The sequence below is a fragment of the Callospermophilus lateralis genome, chromosome 1 (genome assembly GCF_048772815.1).
Source record: "Callospermophilus lateralis isolate mCalLat2 chromosome 1, mCalLat2.hap1, whole genome shotgun sequence".
Taxonomy (NCBI): Eukaryota; Metazoa; Chordata; class Mammalia; order Rodentia; family Sciuridae; genus Callospermophilus; species Callospermophilus lateralis.
In genome coordinates this window covers 209,562,559-209,588,141 of record NC_135305.1, presented here as the reverse complement: position 1 = coordinate 209,588,141, position 25,583 = coordinate 209,562,559, and the positions used below count along the sequence as shown (strand labels likewise).

Here is a 25,583-nt window from a genome sequence, read left to right as displayed (position 1 = left end):
AGCCCTGTCTCTGAGGACTTGGCCAGAAACTCAATCTGTACTTTTCTGGCTGTTTTTGGAGGAAATCTGCACGTCGGCAGGGCACTTACCCTGCGCTAGGGGATGCTGTGGGTACCAGGTCGCAGCTCTAACAGACACTTCCAGCTTTGGAAGGTCTAATCCCTTTGTCAATGGAAATGAGGAGTTAAATAGAAAGGCAGAGAGGAGAAAGGGGTGACTTCTGAGCTTCACCGCTAACAAAGAGATGGAACCAGGAAATGGGAAGGACCCACGGTGGGGTGGGGTAATTTCAGCTTGGGTGGGAAAGAACCCTTGCAGGAGGTGACAGGGAGATAGGTGACCTTCAGAGGAGGTAACCACGAGGGACAAGGTGGGGCGGGCCCTAGGGAGGGAGAAGATAGGAACTGAGGTGTGAAGGAGGAGGAACAGTCCGGTTGCAGGTAGCTGGGGGCTGTTCCAGGCAGAGGGAACTGTGTTAGGCCCTGGGAGGCAGCTGGGCTCGGAGTCGAGCTGGGGGAGACGGGGAAGTTGAGGTCTCTGAGGCCACATTAGCTTCCTTAGCAACAGCCCGATGTACTCTTTAATTCCGCTCATCCCCTCAACTTTCTGGCATGAATGCAGCTTCTGTGACCCCTTCCAAGTTCGAGAAGTGGCCCAGGGAAAATGGTCTGGAGCTGTGCCTTGGTTTCCCCACGTGCAAAACGCCGTGAATCAGCGGGTGGTGAACTGTCCCCGGTTGGTTCTTCCTGCTCCCAATTTTTGGCAGTAGGCATACAGTAGAGGCTTAATGTATACTGGCAGAACAAACGACCTGCGGGTCCGCGGCGCCAGGTTCCTAGACGGTCAGCTGCCACACCCCGCGGGGCGGACCAGCCCGCTGGCAGGTAGGGAACCCGGCTGGTGAGCGCCGGGCGGGCGCCCTGGGGCGCAGCCGAGGGTGGCGGCGTGCAGGCTGCGCACGCGACGTCTGGCGCCCGGGGGCGCGCACGCCGATCGGCCGGCCGGGGTACAGCTGGGACCTGCGGGGGCGCGCACGCTGAGCGCCCGGCCGGGGCGGGACTGGGAACTTGCGTCCCGAAAGCCCGACTGGGGCGTGGCTGGGGGAGAGGCTGGGGGTGTGGCCGGGGGCGCGCACGCCGAGCGGGCGCCCGGGGGCGGGGCCGGGGGCGGGGCCCGGGCGGGGCTGCGCGGAGTCCCGGCGGCGGCTGGGGCGGCGGCGGACTCGCCAGTCCCAAGAGCAGCGGGTCCGAGGCGCAGCCGGATCCCGCCATGGAACAGCCCAGGAAGGCGGTGGTGGTGACCGGTAGGCAGCGGCCGGGGCTGGTGGGCGGCTCCGGGGTGGCGGGCCGGACCGGGCAGGTGCTGCACGTCGTCCCAGGTTGGGAAGATGTCATCGCCCCCGAGGGAGTCCAGCTCAGTTCGGGCGACCTGGAAAGTGGAGGAGGGGGCGCCTCCGCGGTCCCCGGGACGGGGGGTCAGGACAGGCGGGACTTGCTGGGGGAGGGTCCCGGCAAGTACCCCGCGTGGAGAGCAGGCCCCCTTTGGAGTCCTTTCGTACCCCTGAGGACAGTGACCCTCCAGGGACCTACCTGCTTGTTCTGTTTGCCCAGTCAGCGGACTGGACTGGACCCTGCCTTCCTACCCTTCCCGAGATCGGGCTTGTCCCCACCCCCTGGCCCCAGGGGACAAAGGCTGACTTACGGGCAGGAAGTGCCCCCTTGACAAATGAACCTCCCAGCCGCTGCTCCCCGGTGCTGAGTTAACGGGGGGCTGCTTCCCTCGGGCAGGGGCTGGTAGGGGTTCAAGGTCCGAGGGCGCCGGGCTCCCTCCGGGCCGTCCCAGGGACTGTCTCAGCCAAAACCTTTTCAGCCTGGATTGTTTTCGGTGCGCCAAGCCCCAGCTGTCACTGATTCTCTTGAAACCAACTGTTCCTCTTCGCTGAGACTCCACCTCGGGGCCAAGTGGCCCGTCAACATCCGCCAGGCCCCGGAGTGTGTGTGTGTGTGCAGGGGCATTTTGACTTGCTCTCCAGAGAGGTTGGGGGGGAGTAAATGAAACGCTCCTGGCTGGGGATACAGATCAGTTAGAGCGCTTGCCTCACAGGCACGGAGCCCCGGGCTTGAGTCCCAGCACCACAAAAAAGAAAAAAAGAAAAAGAAAACGTTCCAACAGGTGTTTTGTGAGCCTAGGAGGATAGAGGAGGGCCTGCTGTAAGTCCCAGGAAATTGGAGGAAGCCATTCACCTTCCTAACAGGTGTGGAGAGTCCCTGCCCCCTGCAGCTGCCCTCAATCTTGTTATCTCTTACTCACGCTCTCATTATGCAGGCTGGCCCTGTGCTGGGTTCTGTCGCTGAACTGCATCCCTAGCCCCGGGGCATTTTCCTCTCCTGGGTTCTTGACATCTTCACAGTGTCCCATTTTGTGTAAAGAGAAACCGAGGCTCACCGAGGTCACCCCACTTGTAAGTGACTGAGCTGGGACTCAAAGAATCTGTGGCAGGAGGGAGTCAGGAGGTCCCCTCCTGAACTGCTGCTCCCACCTGCTATCCCAGGGCACTGTCTCTCTCCCATGACATTGACATCATAAGGAACCCCTACCCAGCTGGCCCATGCTCTTAGAGCTGCTTAGTTTTTAGGCAGTATGACCCCGTGGTTAGCAGAGGGGGGCTCAGGCTGTGAACTCTCCCGGATGGGAGTTGGAATCCCGGCTCTTCCATCTTCTTGCATTGTGACCTTTAGCATCTGGATTGACCCCTGTGCCTCAGTCCTTGCTCCTGTAAAGTGGGGCCAGGAAGTAGCCTTGCCTTAAAGGAAAGTTGAGAGGCTGAATGTCACTGTCATGCAGATGACTTGGGTCATTCCTTACACAGCGGTGATTCATGGAGTGCCTAAGGCCCTGTATCTCCAGAGTCAGGAGACTCCAACACTGGAGGGTGATGAAATAGTTGTAGGGTGGGTGGAGGATGGTGAAAGAAATTGGGAAAGGAAGAGACCAGCTTTTTTTCTGGGGCAAATGGAGGCTCCTGGCCTCTTGCTGGGCGTGAAGACAGGACTCCTGGACTTCATTTGAAAGCACACAGGCAGAGGAGGGGGACGCTGAACTTGGATTCAAAAGAAGTCCTGGGTCAGGCTGGGAAGGACGGCTCTACGGTAACAGGTTGCTCTTACTATTTTTCAGGGTTTGGCCCTTTTGGGGAACACACTGTGAACGCCAGTTGGATTGCAGTCCAGGTAACTCAGATCCTGAGGGGAGGAGTCGGGCCTGGAGCTGGGCTCCTCCAGAAATACTTGGCCCTGAAGAAAGTCTCCTTCGAAATATTCAAGGCTGATACACACCCCTCACAGAGTCCCCGCTGCTCTCTTGAATTCTCTCAATTCCCCCTGCAAGGTAGTTGCAGTTATTCTTGTGGCCACTTTATGGATGTAGAAACTGAGGCCTGCGGAAGAGATCAAGGGAGTTATCTGAGGTCACACAAGGAGGAAACAGGAGTGGCACGGCTTCAGAAGTCCCCCCATGCTCTGGCTGGGAGCTGCATACTGGGTCCTGGGGGGTCGTGGCGCGGGTATCAAGGTTACCTGTTTTCACAGCGCAGGTGCGTAAGTGGGGCTGGGCCCCTCTTTACCTAGGAAGCATCCAAATAGGGAACCTTCATCTCTTTTTATCAAAAATCGTCTGCATTTACTTAGACAAACGGGGACACTGGTTGGTCTCCAGATGGCCAACCTGAGGAGGCCCTGGTGTTTGGTCAGGTGTCTTCAAGGTTTGGGAGACCAGATGGGGACATGGTTGGGGGAGGTGTCTTAAGCCTGTAAGAGAGGGTACAATGACCCTTACTGTCACCTTCCAGTAATTGGGAATGGAAAAAAAAATCTGCCTAGTGGAGGCAGGGAGGGGGTGTCTTCCCTGGTGTCCCGAGCAGGGTGCCAGCCTGCAGAATTGTCCTCATTTCTATGCCATATGGGGCGTTTGGAGGCAGCTAGGGAACAATGACTAGAGAGAAAGGGAGACATGTTTCCCCCTTATATAAATCAGCCCATTAGCTGCCTGATTTAAAGTGTTCCATGCTTCTCAGCCCAGACTCCTGGATTTGGAGAGAAATCCAAATGGAACTCTCAGGGTGTTGATCCCCAGCTGCCTCCTCCCCACTATTTTATCACTCCCTACTCGAGACCTCAGAGTCTTGGCTGCTTCCCCCCTTCTTTTCCCACCCCACTCTGCAAGCAGGATGGAGGGCCGGGGTCCCGGGACCCTGCAGATGGGAGCGTGTCCGAGGCCCGTCTTGCGCACCCGCTCCCCGGAGCCCCAGACAAAAAGAAACAGCGTGTTTCTGAAGACTTGTGTGTCTGGCTTTGTACAAGTTTCAGACAGGAGCCTTCACGGGGCTGAGTGGACACAAAGCCGAGTGTCTGAATTCCTGGGCCCCAGACACTGCGATCTGCATCTAAATAGAAGAAAAATCAATTAAACAATCTTTGGAAATCCCTCTGAGCTTCGGGGCTCCTGGTGGAGGCTGGCAGCTTTTCATCCTGTGGCCCTGGGGAAAGACCCTTTCTGCTCGGTTCCTCGTCTCTCCAGACCTGAACTTTCCATGCGCCACTTTGTTCCTGAAGTTTATGAAATAAGGAGGTTCTCCTCCATTCCCCGGATTAAAAGATGCTGGTCTTCTCAGATCTGGTTGCTTCCCTTTAAAAACAAACACGCAGACTGGAGGCACTTGTGTGTAGGATCAGTGAAGTTTTATGTATGTGCATCCCTGAGTCTGGATCAAGATCTAGAACATTCTGTGGTTCTTCCATGTTTGCTCCAAGAAGCCCCTTGTATCCCTTCCTGGCTGCGCCCCCGGCCCAGGTATTAAGCCCTCTGCTGACTTGCTCGCTGCTTGGTGAGTTTTGCCGATTTCAAACTTGGTACCATTAGTGACCTGTGAGACGTGTCCCCTGGGTGACTTGCAGCTGCCGTGGGTTCTTTTCCATTGCCCTGGCTGAAGGCAGATTTGCCTGTTACAAAAGGTGTCACCCTGCTTGGATGGCCAGCTCCATCCTTCAAGAAGATAAGCCTTGGGCTGTTCTTGGTGTCCACAGCAGCTACAGGCAGGCGACAGTGGACGTGTGTCCCGCTGTACCTGAAGGTGCCAGCTGTCGTTGCTCCCTGGCCTCACTGAATTTTCAGAAGCCCAAGAGTCCCTGTGTGGAAGGAGCACCCTGCCCCAGTGGGGACAGGCCGCCGGCTCTGTCTCCCGGCTGCCCCCTTTCTCTCTCCTGACTCTTCCTTCTTCGTGTCCTGGGGGGGCTGCACCCCACAGAGAGTGAACTGTTTCCACCAGCCTCATTTGGGAAGTGGGAGCTGGGGGGAAGCTCCCCTTTAACATTTCCCCAGGATGGTGGCTGACCCCAGTCCAGGGGATGGGACCCAGGAGCGCTCAACCTCAGAGCTACTTTTTTTTGAGACGGGTCCAAGTTGTCCAGACTGGCCCCAAACTTGTGATCCTCCTGCCTCAGCCTCCCTCCCCCCAGCACCTCTTGCAGGAGGGCCTGTGCCCTTCTGTGTCCCTGCTCCCCTAGACGTGGGGTGATGAGCTGGGACACCTGTCTCTCGGAGGCTCAGGTGGGTGTGGAGGGCCAGGGAGCCCTAGGCTGGGGCTGTCTGAGCATTCCCTGCCTGAGCGGGTCACAGGACGTGGTGACATCCCAGGACAATTACTGCCACAGTGAGTCTAGACAGACCTGCTAAGGATATTACCAGGAACAAAGAGGGTCTTTGTCGTGGGGTCAAGGGAATCGGTCAGGCGCGGCGCGGCGGGGTCTTGTCAGGTAGACGGGGCGGGACAATGTGCGTCGGGGCGCCCCAGCCCCAGCCCCGGCCGCTGCCGAGGACTGCGGGACTCGGGGTGCAGCACCCCGCCTCCCCAGGAGACCCGTCCTGCCGGGTTGGAAGAGGATGCGTCCAGAGGCAAAAAGAATTTGTCCAGATCTTCCCCGTGGAGCGGCAAAGACCCCGCGGCTCTCCCCTTTTGAAAACCAGGGAACAATTCACATGAGCAGATGCGGGGACAGGGACGTGCCACTCATTCGGAGCGCCCCTCACCCGTCACTCCCCAGCCTGCCTCAGAGGGAGTGCCATCCTAAGCAGGGTGGCCATATGTGACATTTTTTACTATCCTGGGTTCTTTTTTAGTCTTGGTGCTGGGAATGGAACCCAGGACCTCGCACAGGCTAGAGGAGCGCTCTACCCCCAGCCCCACCCCAGCCCTTTTTATTTTTTGAGACAGGGTCTCACTTAGTTGATTAGGGACTAAGTAAGTTCCTGAGGCTGGCCTTGAACTCTCCATCCTCCTGCCTCACCCTCCCAAGCCGCTGGTAGGACAGGCATGCATCACCACTGGGCTTGATGGTGGTTTTCTTTTAAAAAATTTATTTTTTGAATTTTTGAATATTTATTTTTTAGTTTTTGGTGGATACAACACCTTTATTTTATTTTATTTTATTTTTTTAAAATATTTATTTATTTATTTATTTATTTTAGTTTTCGGTGGACACAACATCTTTGTTTGTATGTGGTGCTGAGGATCGAACCTGGGCTGCATGCATGCCAGGAGAGCGCGCTACCGCTTGAGCCACATCCCCAGCCCCAAGAAGGCTTTTTATTTTATTTTTATGTGGTGCTGAGGATCGAACCTGAGCCGCACGCATGCCAGGAGAGTGCGCTACCGCTTGAGCCAAATCTCCAGCCCATGATGGTGATTTTCTTAGTTGAGACTTTCCCTCCTACTTGGGGGTGGCCACGGGTGGGATCCAGAGATATGAGGAGCAAATATTAGGCCAGGAAGACGACTCCCTCCATGGCTCCTTTGCCAGGCCACCTCATTTTCTGCCTCAAATCATCAAAGTGAGTCAGGGGTCATGGTGTGTGTCTGTAATCCCAGCAGCTCGGGAGGCTGAGGCAGGAGGATCGCAGCTTCGAGGCCAGCCTCACTAATATAGTGAGGCAGTAAGCAACCTAGCAAGACCCTGTCTCAAAATTTAAAAAATGAAAATAAAAAGAGTTGGGGATGTGGCTCAGGGATTAAGTGATTAAGACCCTTGGGTTCAATCCCTGGCACCAAAAAAAGAAAAATTAATGTGGGTGAGTCCCCAGGTTCTGGGGAAGCATCTCCCAGTGGCGATGATGTTCAGGGGGTGAAGTCATGGGGCATGTCGCGCCCACTCCTTGGAAGGAAGAGAGGCCACGAGAGGATGGGTAGGGAGGTCTGGCTTCCTGAGCTGGGCATCTGGTCTCAGCAGGTCATATGTCCTGGTGGCCCCGGGAAGATTTGTAGAGTTGGTTCCTTCATGTCCCCTGCACCAGTCAGTCAGTGCAGTGCCACTAAATCGAGCCACTGGGCTGGCTGGGCTTGCAGGTGGCCAGGCCATGGGCAGCACACTTGGCAAAGGGACAGGTCCCCAACTGAAGCTCTGAGAGTCCTCGGCCTGGGACACGGATCTTGTTCATTCCTGGTCTCCTAACAGTGCTTTGCATTGCCAGAAAGTTCCACCAGGGCCACAGGAGAGCAGAAAGGATCGAGGCCAGGGAGGACAGGGTCATGGTTGACAGGATTTAGGGACGGCAAGAACAAACCTGGTAGATGATTGACCCGGGCCTCTGGCCGGTGGGGCTTCAGGGAGCCGGAGGGAGAGTCTTTGTGTTTTTTCCTTTTCTTTTTTGCAAGTCAGGTTATAACTGTTTTCCGACTCTGATGAAAATCAGAGAAACATTTATACACTGGTCACCATGTCACTCTTCCTAACAGGGACCTGAAGTCTGCGCCTCTCATCTGGGAGCAGAGCTCCGTCACCAGCTTCTCCAAACGTTGATCTTTTATTACATTTGCTCTTTCTCTTTAAATAGAATTTTTCTCTGAGTCACAGAAGGGTCACTGCTGACATGCCACCCCGTGCCCCTAAGCGATTCAGAGTGAATGTCCTAAAAGGGTCCTGGCGCCATGATCAGGCTCAGACTTATTTAATATCAGTGCAGCTCTGAACTCTGCAGCCTGTTTTCGGATCTTGCCAACTGTCCTAGCAGCGCCTTCCACAGGGAGAACCTTCCAGATCACGTCTCTCCTCCCGCAGCCCCTGTTCTGCACACTGTCCCCCCTTCCCTGCTGTCTCGGGGTTGGCATGTGTGGTGAGAAGCGCCCGGTCACTGTGGACTGCCCTGGGTGCAGGTTTGTCGCTGCGTTTCTGGGTGAGAATTCCATTTCTGGGTGTGACCTTCTTGGTGGGTCCTATCAGGAGACACCAGCTGTGACCCTGTCTAGTCACTGGTGCCTTTGACCTCGTCCTCTGACTTGAGGTGGGATCTGCTGGATTTCTCCCTGAAAAGTTCCCCTGTTTTGTCCTTTGTTTTTTTAGCCTTTTGACTTTTTATTACTCAAAGAAGCTTCATTTTTTTATTTAGCTTTCTGACTCTGTGCTTGTGCCTTCAACACTTTCACAACCATTTTCTGTTCCTCACTAAGGAAAGCACGTTTGATCCTGTCACGAACACATTTAGCACACGTGGAACCACCATAGGCCCTGCTGACATGTTTTTTTGTTTAGACAATCTCATAGGAACTTTAGGCCTCACAGCACGAACCCCTCTAAGTCTGCTGGGCACACACCACGTGCAGATTTTGGTCCTTTCCCAACCTTCTTTGTATAAAGATAAACAATTCTATTACCAGGGGTTCGAGACAGCCTGGTTTTGTTAGAGGCTGTGTTGTAGGAAAGCCTACGACGGTATGTCAAACGCTGAACCATTCTGAGTGCCTCTAAACACCCTCCCCGGAAGAGCCCTGTTGTCCTTTGTGACCACAAAGTATCCCATGACACTGTAGGGCACTCCCTGGAGTCTCAGGAGGCTGAGGCAGGAGGCCAGGCTCGGCAAAAAAAAAAAAAAAAATTACTTATTTTCTAAGGAGTAACTTGAAAATATTTTGAGGGGCCAGAGGGCAAGAGGGAAGTGCTATAAAATAATTTTTTAAATATACATTAAAAGAATGTACATATATATATATATATATCATGTGCAGGGCAAATATTTAAAAATTAGCTGGTTTTATATATCTTTTTTTGGAGGGGTGAGGCTGTTGCTGTGGCTGAGGCTGGCTTTGAACTCGCGATCCTCCTGCCTCAGCCTCCCGGCCCCTGGGATTACAGGTGTGGGCCACCATGTCTGGTCTTGCTGCTTTTCTTCAATCCAGGTTTCTGTCCTGATTTTAAAAACAGCACCTGTCGCCTGGGACTCAAGATATAACCCTGAGCTCCTAGAGGGGAAGGGCAGGAGTCAGGTGGGGAGGAGAGGGGCTGTGGGTGGGTTTTCTTTCTGATCTTGGGAAGCGCTGACTTGGTTCACTCATCAAACTCAACCCCAGCTACACAGGAGGCTGAAGCGGGAGGATCGCAGGTTCCAGACCAACCTAGATAACAGGGAGACCCTGTCTCAGGATAAAAGAAAAGGGGCTGGGGATGTGCTCAGCGGTAGAGCTCCCTGGGTTCAATCCCCAGAACTGCCACAAGGAGAAGGAGCCAAGTGCCATTGAGTTTCTGCAGAGACGTCCACCGTGCCGGTGCCCGCGGCTGTTCCTTCGTTGTCCAGAAGGCGGCGCCCTCTCACTGCTCACATCTGGAGATTCCTCCAGGTTTCTTCAGAGAAACTGCTCCCCCTCCCACCACAGGATGGGCCCCAGGGCCTTTTGCATTCCAGGCCAGCTTTCTACCACTGAGCTGCATCTCCAGTCCCCCCACTTTCTTTTTTTTCCAGTTGCAGTTGGACACGATACCTTTATTTTATTTGCTTATTTTTATGTGGTGCTGGGGATCAAGCCCAGTGCCTCACGCATGCTAGGCAAGTGCTCTGCCACTGAGCCCCAGCCCCGGCCCTCCAGCCCTTTTTATTTTTTATTTGAGACAAGGTCTCCCTCTATTTCCCAGGTTGGCCTTGAACTTGCAGACCTACTGCCTCAGCCTCCCAAGAGCTGGAAATACAGACATCCATCACCATGGTGCACATTTGATTTATTTTTAAGAGAGAGAAGAGATCAGTGGGTCTCTGTCTTTTTTTTTTTTTTTTTTTAATATTTTATTTTTTAGTTCTCGGCAGACACAACATCTTTGTTTGTATGTGGTGCTGAGGATCGAACCCGGGCCGCACGCATGCCAGGCGAGCGCGCTACAGGTTGAGCCACATCCCCAGCCCCGGGTCTCTGTCTTAATGTATTTTCTGTTGCTGTAACACAATACCACAGACTGAATACATTATAAAGGAAAGAGGTTAATTTTGGTTCATGGTTCTCCTCCAAGGCTGAGAGGTCCTATCAATAAGGGTGGCCTTCTTGCTGGCAGAATTCTGAGGCCACAGCAGGGCATCACATGGCAAGAGACAGGTAGCAGAGGGGGGAATCCAGCCACACGTAGCTCTTAGGGCAGTCCCACTTGGGAAATGACCCCTTAATCCATTAGTCACATGAGTGAATTAACCCATTCAGTAGAGCAGAGCCCAAGTTGCTTGTTCTTCTTTCAGGGTTGAGGACTGAACCAGGGTGTTCTACCACTAAGCTGCCTTAGGTTTTTTTGTTTTGTTTTGTTTTGTTTTTTGAATTTTGAGGCAGGTTCTCTCTATGTGGCCTAGGCTGACCTTAAACCTGTGATCCTTCTGCTTCAGTCTCCTGAGTAGCTGGGATTCCCATAATATTTCTCGATAACAAGTATGTACTAATCTTGCAGGATAGTGATGCTGCTTCTTGGCATTTGTGCCACACACATGGGTGTGAGAAATTTGTACAAGCACATTTACTGCAGCATGGCATACAGTTGAGGAAAACTGGAAGTCACTTAAGTGTTCCAACATAAGAAAATGGTAAATCCATGAGAGCCAGTTTCTGAGGTGGAATATTATGCAGCAAAGAGTGTAGGCATGCAGATGGATATCTGAAACAGACTGCAGAATGGAGAAAATAATTACTGAAGTTTGTAATTGTGAAAATAAATTCAGCAATGCCCCCTTATTTGTGGTTTTACTTTTCCTTGGTTTCAGTTACCCACAGTCAATCATGCACCAAAAAATATTAAGTTGGAAATTCTAGAAATAGACAGTTCATAAGTTATAACGTGTGTACTGTTCAGAGTAGTTTGATGAATCTTTTGTTGTCCTACTTGATCCCAGCTGGGATGTGAATCAGCTTTTTGCTCAGTGTATCCACAGTATATATGCTACCCACCCATTAGTCATTTCGTAGCCATCTCAGTTACCAGATGGCCGGCCCTGGTACCATTGTGCTTGTGTGATCCTTACTAACTTAACAGTTAATAGTGCTCCCAAAGCGTAAGAGTAGTGATGCTGGGAATTCAGATATGACATACAGAAGCTGTAAGTGCTGCCTGAAGTGGAAAATTGAGAGTTCTCTCATAAGTAAAGAAGAAATCAGATATTGAGCTTGCTCTGATCTGTGGAAGGAATGACTCTTCTGCCCTTTAAATTGTAGAGAAGGAAAAAGAAACTCGTGCCAGTTTTGCTGCAGAAGTTATGGCCACAGTGTGTGCTATATACTTAGTTAAAATAGGAAAGGGGGCCAAGAGCAGCGGCACATGCCTGTGATCCCAGCTCCTTCGGAGGCTGAGGGAGGAGGATTACAAATTTGAGGCCAACCTGGGCAAATGAGTGCGATCCTATCTCAAAATAAAATGAAAAGGGCTAGGGGTGCGACTCAGTGGTAGAGGCTGCCTAGTATGAGCCAGGCCCTGGGTTCTATCCTTGGCAGTGGAGGGGGGGATGGAAAAGGAATTAAGTGCTTAGTTAAGATGGAGTTGGGTATTAGCGGAGATTTCGGCATCCACAGGGGTCACTGGAACATATCCTCGTGGATAAGGGGTCGCCATACTGTGATTAATTGGATAGTTGTGCATGAGGTAGAAGGGGGTCTTAAAGGATCGCCTCTGGAGTGTGGAGATAGGGCCCAGGGGGGGGTGGGGATGAGGGGCCCGCACAATCTGTCAGGCTCTTAAGAATTTGGCAACTGCCTAATTCTCGGCCTGTTTCTATTGATTTTGTTGTTGTTGTTGTTTGTTTGTTTGTTTATCTTTATTTTGTTTCTACCACTTGAGCCACATCCCCAGCCCCTATTCATTGTTTTTTCTCCTTCTTATGGGAGTTTTTGTTTTGTTTTTGTTTTTGGGGGGAACCAGGGGCGGAACTCAGGGTCACTGGGCCACTGAGCCACATCCCAGCCCTATTTTGCATTTTATTTAGAGACAGGGTCTCACTGACTTGCTTAGTGCCTCGCCATTGCTGAGGCTGGCTTTGAACTTGTGATCCTCCTGCCTCAGCCTCCCGAGCTGCTGGGATGACAGGCGTGCGCCGCCGCGCCTGGTGCCTGGTGAGTCTTGATTTGGTGCCAGGCACAGTGAGCGTCTCCTTGCCACCTGCTGGTACTCTTGGATTTCCTGTGACCCGCCTCTGAGCTTCTGTCTGGAAGACAGCTGAGGTACTTGGAAACGACCTCACCCTTTCTGGGTTTGTCAGCAGGACCAGAACAGCCTTCGTTCCTGCGCTCCTACGCACACGCACACACACACACACACGCACGCACGCACGCACGCCTGCCTTCAACAAGAGGGTCTCTCTGGGGCTGTACAGACACAACTGCAGCTGTCCCCTAGTGTCTGAGGGCTGATCCCAAGCCCCCCCTGGGGTCCCAGAGCCCAGAGTGCTCAGGTGCCTTCTATGAAACGCTGTGACCTTTCCGTGAGCGGATGAGGTCATCTCTAGATGTCGAGTACCGTGTTAGCTTTCTGTCGCTAGAGCAAATACTGAGGTCATCAGCTTCTAAAGGGAAAAGGTTTACTCTGGCTCCCAGTTCGCAGGGTTCAGTCCAGGATTGATGAACCCCTGCCTTTGGGCCTTGGTGACACAGGTCATTTGGGCAGGAGCGCAGCTGCTTACCTCACCATGCCCAGAGGGCCAAGGAGAGAGGGGGCGGCCACACCTCCAGGGACCCAGACACCTCTCACCAGGCCCCGCCTCTTAGAGGCTCTGCCAGCTCCAATGGCATCACCCTGTTTTTTCCCTTTGGTACCAGGGATTGAACCCAGGGGCGCTTCACCACTGAGCCCCCTCCCCAGCCCTTTTTTTGTGTTTTATTTAGAGACAGGGTCTCACTGAGTCGCTGCGGGCCTCGCTGAGTTGCTGAGGTTGGCATTGAACTCACAATCCTCCTGCCTCAGCCTCCCGAGCCGCTGGGATGACAGGCGTGTGCCACAGCACCCAGCTAGCACCAGGGTTTAATACCTGGGTCCCTGGGGACAATCATACAAACCACAGCGAATACCTAATCCAACCGCGTGCTCTGTAACAGGTGCTACCCTATATTGTCTCAGGAGGCGTGACGAGAAGAATATAAATTTATATATTTTGTCTGGGTTTTTTTTCTTTCTAGATATTCCAGACAAGAGGGTTCATCTGATTGCTGAACCTTAGCCAGAGTGGCTTTCATTTTTGTTTTTTGGTTTTTTTTTCCACTTGCTGGGGATGGAATCCAGGGCCTCACGCAGGCCAAGCACATGTTGTACCACTGAGTCACGCCCCAGTCCCCAGATTTTCTTAAAGGAAGCCCACTGGTATGTTAAAACCCTGAGCTAGCTTGGATCTAGGTACTTGCCCTTCGTTTCTGTTATTTTTTTTTCTCTCTGTGCAGTGGGCACTACTGTTAACCACATTTACAAATGAGAGCACTGAGGCACAGAGAGGGCGAGCAACTTGTCCAGCAACACCCAGCCAGTCAGTGGGGGAAGGAAGGAACAAAGTTGATCATCTACTCTAGAGAGGCCATGCCCCTTATTGCTACCCTCTGCCAACCTTGCCGTTAAGAACTGTTTCTTCTTCCTCTTCTAAAATCGAGGTGAGATTCACATAACGTAAAATTAATCATCATTTTGAGGGTTGGGGTGAAGCTTAGGATCAGAGCACGTGTCTAGCCTAGCATATAGGTGACCCTGGCTCAATCCCCAGTACTGCAAAAAGACAAGTAGATAGCGTACAGCGCAGCGGCACTTGGCACATTCATCCAATAGCATAACCATCACCTTCCCTTTTCCAGAACATTCCATTACCCCATCCCAAATAGCCATCACTTGCTACTCCCACCCCCATCCCTTGGCAGCCACTGCTCTGCCTTCTGTCTATGGATGTGTCTGTTCTGCCCATTTCTATGAGTGGAACTGGACGTGCTGTTTCCTGTGCTGACTGGCTTCTTTATCAGGATGGTCTTGGAGGTTCATCCAGCTCTATTCCTATTCATGGCTGCATAACGTTCCACCAGGCGAACAGGCCGCATTTCATTTATCCTCCCTCTGTTGATGGGCGTTTGGGTTGTTTCTACCATTTGACGATTGTGAACAGTCAGGAGCTCACTTTAAATGTGGCAAACGATGAAAAGGTGAGGTCACAGCCAGCCCCTACTTACAGTTGAGGCAGGTAAGACTCCTGCAGGAGGTTTGGGGACATGCCCAGGGCCACACAGTTCTGTTGCCATCAGTCCAAACTTGAGATTCCTCAGCCGCATAGCAAGCACTTGCTGTGTGAGGGAGCCTTCCCACGGGACAGGACGGGGAGAGTGGCAAGGGACTCCGTCAGGGCTTCCCCGGAGGCAGGAAGCTGGGGCGGGGCATGCAGCAGTGTCACAGGTGGGGGGAGAGGCAGGGCCCACCAGACGGTGCCTCCTGCAGCAGCGGGAAGGCCCTGGCCAGGAGGGACTTGTGGCTGCAGGGGTGCGAGAGGGAGGGGGCAGAGGGAGAGCAGGCGGGGAGATGCCAGGAGCGCCCCCTGCAGGCACCAGGGCCACCGCGGGGAGTTGCAATTTAATTTGGGACAAGGCTGGAGCTGGGAAGGAATGTGATGTCATCTAGTTCTTCATCATCACCATCATCACCATGTCGTGCGGTGGGTGCTGGGGTGGCCCCGGCTCCCCCATGCACAGCCCGCGCTCTGTGCCTCCCCATCCTCAAGCGATTCTGGATCCCCTGGAGCAGGGCCGGGGCTGCACGGGTTGGGGTTGTTGGTGGCCATGGTGGGGTCTAGGTCTCCAAATCCCTTTGCCACAGAAAACTTGGGTGCATCTGAGAAACCTCGGAGAAGGGTCTCTGGGTGGCCGGTGGCTTCGCCCCCTGTGCGGCAGTGCAGCTGGTGGCTGCAGGTGACAGGAAGGCCCTGTGGCAGGAGGCTGGACACCAGCTTGGACACGCTGCTGCCGGGAGAGCTGTGCACACAGGGTGGACCCGCGTTTCCTCTTTGGGAGTTGGATCTTGCCGTGGTTGGGACATGGTTGCAGTGTGTCCCCGGGTTCACGGGTTGGAGGCTTGGTCCTGGGTGTGGCTGTGGAGGGCAGGGGCGGGGGTTTAGCAGGCACAAGGCCCTGGCTTCCACCCCAGCACCAAAAAAAGAGAGAGATGGTGGACCTCCAGGAAGAGGGGCCCAGTGGAGAGGGTGGGCTGCCGGGTCACCCCCTGCACAAGGAACCCAGGCAGTTTCAGGGACTCTGGCTGGTTCTCCAGACAAGGCTGTTAGAGAAGGGTGAGCCGAACCAGGGCAGTGGCTCAGGCCTGTCATCCCTGCTACTTGAGAGGCCAAGGCAGGAGGATCTCAGTTTAAGTCCAGCCTGGGCAACTAGTGAGCTCTGGTCTGAAATAATATAAGGGCTGGGGATGGAGCTTGGTGGAAGAGCACCCCTGGGTTTGAGCCTGACCCCTAACTGCCGTCTGGTGTCCGGCTTTGCCGTGTGACCTCGCACCTGCTTCTACCACTGAGATCCTCACCAGAGCTCAGCCAAAGCCTGAGCCAGGCCCTCAAGCTTCAGAACAATGAGCTAAATAAACCCCCTTTTCTTATAAAGTAACCCAGCCTCAGGCATTTTGTTATAGTAACAGAAAATGGACTAATACAGATTTTCTCTGGGCTAATGATCCCCTGTCATGATGCTGGGTGGCGGCCGTCCTGGATCCCAGCCAGCCCTGTATCACAGGGATCAAGCCACACTACAGTGCAACCTGTGGCTAAGCTGGTGCACAGCAGGTGAGGCAGGCCCCATGTGGCTCTCAGGATGTCACCCCACTGCAAGCAGCTGTGGTGAGAGCAGGCACAGGAATCGGGGTTTGATGGTGTAGAAAGCAGTGGAGGCAGGGAGGACCAAGGCTGCAGCTGCAGGCACCACACCTGCTCCATCTCTGGATCCTCAAACTCTTTTGGGAGAGTGGGTACCAGGGATTAAACTCAAGGGCACTCAACCACTGAGCCACCTCCCCAGGCCTATTTTGTATTTTATCTAGAGACAGGGTCTCACTGAGTTGCTTAGAGCCTCGCTAAGTTGCTGAGGCTGGCTTTGAACTCGTGATCCTCCTGTCTCAGCCTCTGGGATTACAGGTGTGCACCACTACCGCGGCCTCAAACTCTTTTTTTGTTCTGAGGCAGAGTCTTGCTAAATTACTTAGAGTGTCTAAGTTTCTGTGCCTAACCTTGAACTTGAGAACCTTCTGCCTCAGCCTCCCCAGGCCCTGGGATTCCAGGCATGCGCACTGTGCCTGGCGATCCCTGTGACCTTTTCATCTCAAGCCTGAGATGCCTGGAAGCTCCCTAAAGAGTGGAGTCCATATTCAAACCTATACTGAGAACTTGCTCCCTACCACGCACCAAGTCTAAAAATAATTTTTATCCAGAACAACAAAGGGGGTCTGGGTATGTAGCTCAGGGGTGGAGTATTTCCCTAGCATATGTGAAGCCCTGGGTTCCATCCCCTGAACCAAAACAGCAACAACAACACCAAAACCATATTAGTAATGGCAACTAACATTATTTGAACCCTTAAAATGTGCCTGGCATTGCTTGGAACTGTGTCAATTGGCCCATTCAGTTCTTAACAACTCCCCTGCAGGGGAAGGACTTTATTACCCCCATTTTATAGATGTGGAAATTGAGGCTCAGAGAGGTTAAGCATCTTGCCTAAGGTCACACAGGTGAGGTTCAAACCCAGGAGCCTGGCTCCAACGACAGTCATGCCACCTTCCTTGGAGTTGTGGTGAGAGAGGGGAGAAGCAGCCATGTGACACAAAACACGTCTCCGCCTGTTCCACGGGAGCGGTCAGGGCAAGCCTGTCCCCAGGAGCGCATTCTCCTTGCTGGTATCACGAGCCTCCCTCTGTTCTCCTCCAGGAGCTGGAGAAGCTGGGTCTTGGTGACAGCGTGGACCTGCACGTGTACGAGATTCCGGTTGAGTACAAAACGGTGCAGAGGCTCATCCCCGCCCTGTGGGAGAAGCACAGTCCCCAGGTGAGGAGGGCGGGGCTTCCCGGGGCTCCACCACACCCAGGGACGCTGTGGGCCCGCCTCCTTCCATCATGGCCAGTGCCAGAGCCCCCGCCTCAAAAGGGACATGCTATTCTGGTCTCTGTGAGGGAGGAGCGCTGTCTTTGGGACCTCACGGCCTGGTTCTGTCCCTCAGTGAGGATTTGGGTTTGGTTATAAGTGACTTTCAGGAGCTGCGGGGTCAGGTCGTGCAGCTCAGTGGCAGGGCAGGTGCCCGCGTGCACTGCCCTGGTTCACCCCCAGGACCCCCAAAACAGAAGCCGGGCAGGCGGCGACCCGGAGGCTGAGGCAGGAGGATCACAGGTTCAAGGTCAGCCTCCGCAACTTACAAAACCCTATTTTAAAATAAAAAAATAAAGAGGTTGAGGCCGTGGCTCGGGGTTTAAGACCCCAGGGTTCAATGTCCAGCACCAAAAAAAATACCTAAATGACAGAGTGCCCAAGCCCCTCTCCACGTGATTTGAACAGAAAAGCGTGTGTGCTTCAGGGGAGGTTGATCCGTGTCCGCAGCGCTGTCCGCATCCTCCGGGCCTCAGCTGCGCTCTGCTCTGCGCTGGGAAGCGCCTCTGGGGGTACAGATGGCGGCAGCTCGGTGACCTCGCATTTTTGCCCCTGGACAGGAAGAGAACCTTCCCCCCAATATTTCCCCAAGGTCCACGGTTGGTCCTGATTGGCTAGCTGGGGTCACGTGCTGGCCCTTGAGCCAATCACTGTGGTGGAGGAGGAGAGGCCTACTCTGATTTGCCAAGCCTGGGTCACGTGTCCACTCCCGTAGACAGGGGTGACCTCGGCTCTCTCCAGACCGCCTGGGGCGGAAAAGGACAAGGGGGAAGGAAGTCCAGGGGGCAGCAGCGCTGGCCTCCCATCACGAGTTGTGTGGCCCAGCCAAGATGGTGGGCGGAGCCTAGCTGGCTGGTGCTGGTGGGAAGTGGGGTCCTAGGCCCTCCTGTCGTCCCTCGTGCCTCCTTTAGGGGCTCCAGAGCGGGCCAGAGGGGTCTTCCTTTTTAATTTGATTTATTATTATTATTTTTTTTTTATTTTTTATTTTTGCCAATGCTGGAATGGAACCCAGGCATCCCAAAATCTAGGCCAGTGCTCTACCACTGAGCCACGCTTTCAGCCCTTTTTTATTTTTTGAGACAGGGAAAGTTGTGGAGGCTGGCCTTGAACTTGGCAATCCTCCTGCCTCAGCCTCCGAGTCTCTGGGATTGCAGATGAGCACCACTGTACCTGGCAGGCATCTCCCTTTCCAAGGAGGCCTCTTCCCTGGTCTTGGGTGGAATTTTCTTTGTCTTAGAGAGGGGGTCCTGGAAGCTTGTGGACCAGGGGTTCCATAGATGCTTTCCCCTCCTGTTACATTTAGGTAATCTTGTCTTCGTCCAGTTTAACAAATAAAAGCAAATTACCGTCACATGTTCCTGTGTTGCTTAATGTGGGGATATATTTTGAGAGATGGGTCAGGTGATTTTGTCACTGTGTAAACATCCTGGAGTGCACTTTTGTATCCCAGGTGGCATGGGTGGCCTTCCCACGGCCTTTTTTGATGTTTTTATTTTTTTGTGGTGCTGGGACTGGACCCTGGACCTCGTGTGTGCTAGGCAAGTGCTGAGTCCCTGAGCCACACCCCCAGCCTTTAGGGGAGAAGTTACTGATGAGATATTTTACAGTCTTTTGTGCCGGTTTTCCGTACTTGGACTACATTTTCCACAAAGGACACAGTTCAATCTTGAGCCGTACATATCCCGTGCCCAGAAGGCACTTGTGGCCATGGGTAGCTACCAGAAGAAACAGCAGGTTCTTCAGCCTAAACTTTATTTTACTTTATTTTATGAATTATTCATTTTGTTTTATTCTTTTTTTTTTTTTTTTTTTTTTTAGGGAGGGAGAGAGAGAATTTTTTTTTAATATTTATTTTTTAGTTTTCGGCGGACACAACATCTTTGTTTGTATGTGGTGCTGAGGATCGAACCCGGGTCGCATGCATGCCAGGCGAGCGCGCTACCGCTTGAGCCACATCCCCAGCCCCTTGTTTTATTCTTTTCAGCCTACATTTTTAGTTTTTGTGGCACTGAGGATGGAACCTGCTGCACCTCTGAGCTACATCCCTGGCCCTGTTTTAGTTGATTTGAGACAGCCTCTTCTTAAGTTGTCAAGGCCGGCCTCAAACTTGTGATCCTCTAGCCTTAGCCTCCTGAGTCTCTGGGGCTACATCTGGCATTATTAGCCTCATGGCTGGGGAATTTGGGGTCATTTATGGAGCTGTTCTGTTCCTACTGGGCATACTGGTTTCTGGGCTTTTTCTTGCTTTCATTTGCTTTGGGGTTTGGGGGTTTTTGGGGGAGGTGGCACCCAGATTTGAATCTCACTTTTCTAAACAACCCAAATTTATGTGTAAAATAAAGTTACTTACGAAGAGAAAGTGACCATTTTCCTTACATCTTGGATACCTTTCAGGCTAGATGCCTGGAAGCTATGCCTTTTGAACTTGGCAACACGTCTTGAGGATTATTCCATTTAAAACTGCCTTGGGCATTTTAACAGCTGCATAATGTTTCATTGTTTATTTATCCTCCACTCAGGAATGGCTAATTAGGTTGTTTGCAATATTTGTAAGCACATACAAAGCAGCCATAAGCACCCTTGAGTGTTCATTCCTTGCATGTTTTGCTTGGTAACCTTTTCTGCAAGAGTAACTACAGGGTCTATTCCAGCAGCAAGAAGTCAGGAACCATGTACCCCAGGCAGAGCTTGGGGGGGGGGTTGCTGTTCTCTTTGGCCCGCAGCCACCCCCAGTCCCGCGGCCAGGCTGTATTAAGCCCTACCCGTTTATCTGCAGCTGGTGGTGCATGTGGGGGTATCAGGCATGGCGACCACAGTCACACTGGAGAAATGTGGACACAACAAGGGCTACAAGGGACTGGACAACTGCCGCTTCTGTCCTGGCTCTCAGTGCTGCGTGGAGGACGGGCCTGAGAGCATCGACTCCATCATTGACATGGATGCGGTATGCAAGAGGGTCACCACGCTGGGTCTGGATGTGACAGTGACCATCTCGCAGGATGCCGGCAGGTAGGGCGCTGTGGGCCCTGTGGTGGGTGTGAGGGGGTCTCCCTGGCTGGCTGAGGCTGGTACCGGCAAGCCCAGTCTGTCGGCTTTGGCCTCTTTGGATGAAGCCCAGAACTAGTTGCCACTGTCGGCCTCTGTGTTGGAGGGTTCACGCTGCACACTTCTGTGCACGGGTGCGTCTGTGCTGACCGGTGCTTTTCCTGGTCATCATTCCCACGACAGCACAGGATAACGATGACCCCATAGTATCTCCGTTGTATCAGATATTCTAAGTCTTCTAGAGAGGACTTGAAGCCCCCGGGAGGACGTGTAGGTTTTGTGCAGATACTACACACTCTGTGGAGGGTCTTGAGAATCCCTGGTGGTGTTATCTAGGGGGGTTGGACCAGGTCCCCGTAACCTGGTCTGGGACTTCATCTGGCTTTGCTTTGTTTTCACGTGGGTGGGGCACATCACATGCATCTCCCTGGGAATCCCCTTCCCCAGTTTCCATTTGGGAGCAGCCAACATGCATCTAGGTGAGTTCTCCGTTTCCTGCGCTCTGCTGCCTTCCTTGTGGACGACTTCGTAGTATTCCACTGGGCCGGGAGAACCAAAGTCCATCAAGCCCCTTCCGTTAGCAGACATGGAGACTGCTGTCAGTTTTTCTGCCTTTTTACGTAACCGTGAAGTCCTTGTTTTTGCTCTCCTGGACCCTCGTGCGGATTTTTCCCAAGAGGAAATTCTCGAACCTGGAAATGCCAGGTTGAAAAGTCCGCACGGTTATAATTTCACTGGCCGGTCCAGTCGCCTTCCCCGGGGACAGGCAGCTGTGGTTCCCACCAGCACCGTCCCAGCCTGCCCACTTCTCCACGTGGACACCAGCACTTGGAGTTAGCTGGGTTTTCCGTGCTTGCCTGTTGGGGAGGGGGCAGTGGTCTCCCATTTGGCAGATCGCTGTGTGCCCGGGGCGTCTTCCCGCGGGTCGGATGATCGGCCACCTGCATGTTGACGGGCTGACCTGGTTTGACCTTCCTCCCGTGTCCTGTGGGTCAGGTACCTGTGTGACTTCACCTACTACACCTCCCTGTACCAGAGCCACGGCCGGTCGGCCTTCGTCCACGTGCCCCCGCTGGGCAAGCCCTACAACGCCGACCAGCTGGGCAGGGCGCTGCGGGCCATCATCGAGGAGATGCTGGACCTCCTGGAGCAGTCAGAAGACAAAATCAACTACTGCCACAAACACTGAGAGCCGCAGGCCTCCCAAGACCTCGCCCCGCTGGACCCCAAGAGGGACATCCGCCCTCAGGGGCCTGGCCAGGAAGACAAGCGGTCGTCCCGGGTCACCCAGCTCCTCTCTCTCTGCAGAAGCTCCTGTGGACTTGAAGCAGAGGCTGGGACTTCTCCTGTTCCCCTGTGCACTGGGGGACACAGCCGCCGCAGCCAGGAGGTCAACCAGTGGGCCCAGACGTCCACCTTGGTCAGGTAGCCCGTGCTCTGTGACCTCCGGCCGGGCCGCCTGCGCCTCTGCCCCCCACGTCTGTGGGTGGAGGAGAGCGAGCCCCTGGCTCCTGGCTGGTTGGTCTCAAATTTAAGTCTCATGAAGAGTCTCGGCCCAAAACTGTCCCCAAAGCTTGGGTGACCCCAGTTGGGGCCGCCCTGGGACGGCTGGTTTTATTTTTTCTTTTTTTCTATTTTTGAGGACAGTCGTGTGAGCTGGGAGCCGAGAGCGACTGATGTCCCCTTTGCCAACCTTTGGCTCAGCCGAGGACAGATGGGCCTTTTTCTTTTTCCCAGGGTGTGGCCTCTTTGGCCTCTGGCCCCCAAAACTGGACTTGACTCTTGTCTTTGTGTTGGGACAACAGTGGCCAGGCCACAGTGCAGCCACGGGGACCCGGTCCCTTGACACCAGAGCCGTGCGCCGTCCCTGGGGGCCTCCTGCACCCGTGGGCAGCCGCTCTGGGCCGCTGGGGGTCCTTTGGCACCTAACACGCGGTAGCCGCCACCTCGCTGGGCATCTGGGCCTGGTGCCTGGAGCTGGCGTCCTGGAGTGTCCCCGCAGGGGCTGGCGGGCCCCCGGTGGGCTTCATGTGAGTGGTCTCTGGGACGTCCCAGGACTCGGAGTCGCTCTACCTCGCTCCCTGCCCACTCTGAACTCGGCGGGCAGGGCCTGCGGCCTCCCTCAGCAGGTGGCTATGCTCGGCCGAACCCTGACGCCTGTCAGGAGAGAGCGTCCTCCTGTAGCAGTGCCACCAAGGGAGGAAGACGCGCGTCTGGGGAACCATCGGCTTTTCTCTGGGGACGAGGTTTCCCTGTTGCCCTGGGAGGGTGCCCGCTGGACCCTGTCCCCGGTTGAGTCCTGCTTGTGTCCCGCCGGGTGTTCTGCAGCCCCAGGTGGCTGGCTGGGCTTTCTGACTCCCTTCCCCTTCCCTCCCGTTCCCAGGTGGGTGGGGCCTAGCGGACCTGCCGCATGGTCACATGGTCTTGTGGCCCCCTGGGACCTGGCGGTGGCCCCCTGGGACCTGGCGGTGGTCCTCTGGGACCTGGCGGTGGTCCTCTGGGACCTGGCGTGGTCTTGGCCACAGTGTCCTGAGCCCTGGCTCTCCCTGGGAGGCCAGCGGCACGGTTGTGTGACCCGGCTCTGCTCTGGGCAGCGGGCTGGACTGTGACTGGCAGGTTAAGGTGATTGGGACCCTGCCGCCTCCATGCCAGCCCTCGCTCTGTTGGGCACTGTCCCCCAATCCCCAGCCTGAGCTCGGGGTCTCCAGAGAGCCACGTGCTCGGCCAGCTTCTGTGACAGAAGAACGTGGGGCTCTCGGGACGTGGGGCCCCGGGATCTCATTCAGACCGACCCCAGGCTCCGTCGGGCCATCTCTGTCCCCAGACGGGGCGGGAGGGGCCGTCCTGGGCTCTCTGGGCACCTGCCCAGACGTTTCCAGCTCTCGTCCCCGTCCCTCCCTGTGTTCCTGGTCCTGTGTGGCTCCGCCCCTCAGAGGTGTGACGTCCCCCACATCACTGTCCTGCCTTCCTCCTGAGCTGCACCTGCCATGCGCAGCACAGCTCTCACGTCATCAGATGCCATTAAACGTCACTCACGTCCTGCCAGCTTTTATTTCCTCAGGGGTTGACGTTTTGTGACGTTTCTGTTGGGTGGAACTCATCGGTCACTCCATGGTCGGTCGGTCTGTCTGTGTTGGTGGGTCTTGGCCTAAAAATGTCCCTGTGTGAGAAGGGAGGACCGAGTCTCCCTGTCCCCCCTCATCTTCAGACCCGGGGAGCTGGCAGACGGTCGGTCTGAGGTGGGGAAGGCCATGACGGCGTTCATGGTGGAGAGTCAGGCTGGGGACGCGGGGGCAGCTGGGGGAGGAGGGAGGTGACGTTTGGCGGGTCTGTGGGAAGCAGCCGGGGAGCCCCTGGGGTGCTGAGGAGGGGACGGTGAGCAGGCATGGACCTGATGGTGGCTGCTTTTTCACAGATGCCACAGCCTGTGACCTCTGTGTCTCCTGCAGCCCTGGGGGCCTGGGGAGGAGGTGGGTGGCTGTGCAGGGCTGTAGCCTGCGAAGGAAGTGAGACTGGGGGGTGGGAGGGGAGAAGGGCGAGGGGAAGTCTGACCGGTGGACTGAGCTTGGGGTCACCTGGTGACCTGCCTGGTCAAGAACTGGAGCACACAAGGTCCCCGAGGCCACTCACGCAAGGCTGGCCAGGGGAAGGAGGGCTGAGTCATGAATTCCCAGTCAGTACCAGATTTTTTAAGAAAATGTCATGTTGTGCCAGGCACGGGGTGGCACGCGCTTGTGATTCCAGTAACTCAGGAGGCTGAGGCAGGAGGATCGCAAGTTCAAGGCTGACCTCAGCAGCTTAGTGAGGCCCTTAGCAACTTGGCAAGACCCTGTCTCAAAAAGGCCTGGGGATGTGGCTCCGTGGTTAAGGCCACCGGGTTCAATCTCCAGGACCAAAAAAAAAAGAAAGAAAATAAAGGGAAAATGTCACATTGCAATAGTTTCAGCGAAGGGAAATCCCCTGCTCTATTCTTTGCTGGTGTGGAAACGTCTAGAACAGCCAGGGTCTGCTCCGAGGCAGGGGGGCTGTTTGTCCTAGGAGCCTGCTGAGGAGCAGGGCCACCTGGTGTGAGACTCTGGCGCCTGCGACCCACCCTGGGGGCCGGGCTGGAGGGGCTGCAGGAGATCCAGCCCCACCCCCGCCTCTCCTGGCTGCCTGTCTAGACTGTTGACCTTTGACCTCCCCACCCCCTCACAGCGTCTGCACCCAGAAGTCGGGGACAAAGCTCCTTTCTTCTCTGTGGCCTCTGCCCCAGACTGTGGGGCAGCCTCCGGAGGCTGCAGCCGGCCTAGGGCACCAATGGCCTCCCAGACAGACGCGGGCGCCCCGAGTGGCCGGGGACAGTGAAAGGGCTTTGTCTCCTTCTCCAGGTGCAAATCCTCACGGGGCTGGGCTGGGGGCGAGGTGGGGGAGCGTGTTTGCCATGGGGAAGTTGGGGACCCCCCAAGACCCTCGGCACGGGGCTCCTGGGGGCAGGCCTGGCCGACGTCCCCGTCCGCAGGGCTCAGGCCTTGGGGGTGCTGAATGCCCTTGCCCAGATGTCCCCAGCCCCCTCCTGTCCTCTCCCCCTCCCTCCCCCTCCCCCACTTCCCCTGACCTTTCTCCTGTTGCCCAGCGACACACACAGAAGTGCCTGCCCTGCTCCCGTGCTCACGGGGCACAGAGAAGGGGACAGGTCCTGGTGCTGGCAGTGGCCATGGCCCCCTCCACCTGGACCCAGGTTGGCCGGCACCAGGGTTTTGTCTTGAAGTCCCCCGGCTCTCGGTTCCTCACGGCCTGTGGCGTCCCGTCCTGGCCCACGAGGAGAGGCCACGCCTGGGCCTTAGGAAGGGGCCCCCTCTCTGCCTGGCTTGTTTCTGGGGCCCACCCAAATCTCAGGTTTTCATTTTGTTCTCAATTTCTAGGAAATAGTTGTTCTTGCTGAAAGTGACTGTTTTCTGTCCCCGCCCCCCCCAGGGCCCCGTCCCCCCTCCTCAGTGTGGCTTCTCCCCGCCTGAGTGCCTGCCAGTGCCTTGTCTGAGACGCCCGGGGGTTCCTTGGAGCAGGGAAGGGTCTGCTGGGCTCTGCTCGGGGCTGGGCTCTGGGAGACTCCAAACTCGACACCCCAG

General features: G+C 54.9%; 1 protein-coding gene and 1 pseudogene across 3 annotated transcripts; one reads left to right on the top strand and one right to left on the bottom strand.

The window, feature by feature from the left end:
* Window positions 1-1,187: 1,187 nt before the first annotated feature.
* On the top strand, window positions 1,188-23,762 carry Pgpep1 (pyroglutamyl-peptidase I). Of its 3 annotated transcripts, none has more exons than XM_076846015.2 (5): window positions 1,188-1,303; window positions 3,178-3,230; window positions 17,218-17,334; window positions 20,207-20,439; window positions 21,512-23,762. In XM_076846015.2, the coding sequence occupies exons 1-5, from the start codon at window positions 1,270-1,272 to the stop codon at window positions 22,008-22,010; spliced, it is 936 nt and encodes a 311-aa protein (XP_076702130.1). In that variant the 5' UTR covers window positions 1,188-1,269; the 3' UTR covers window positions 22,011-23,762. The 3 variants fall into 3 exon arrangements, with proteins under 3 accessions (XP_076702130.1, XP_076702112.1, XP_076702122.1); XM_076845997.2 differs by having other exon boundaries at window positions 21,472-21,754; XM_076846007.2 differs by lacking the exon at window positions 17,218-17,334 and having other exon boundaries at window positions 21,472-21,754.
* Window positions 8,385-8,801, bottom strand: LOC143392542 (large ribosomal subunit protein eL34 pseudogene; annotated as a pseudogene).
* Window positions 23,763-25,583: the final 1,821 nt, after the last annotated feature.

What these genes read in the sequence shown, in the direction of transcription:
- Pgpep1 (XM_076846015.2), top strand. Translation starts at nt 1,270, where the DNA reads ATGGAACAGCCCAGGAAGGCGGTGGTGGTGACCG. An exon ending in CCAGTTGGATTGCAGTCCAG is followed by an intron (nt 3,231 to 17,217) that starts GTAACTCAGATC and finishes GTTCTCCTCCAG; the next exon opens with GAGCTGGAGAAGCTGGGTCT. An exon ending in ATCTCGCAGGATGCCGGCAG is followed by an intron (nt 20,440 to 21,511) that starts GTAGGGCGCTGT and finishes TCCCTGTACCAG; the next exon opens with AGCCACGGCCGGTCGGCCTT.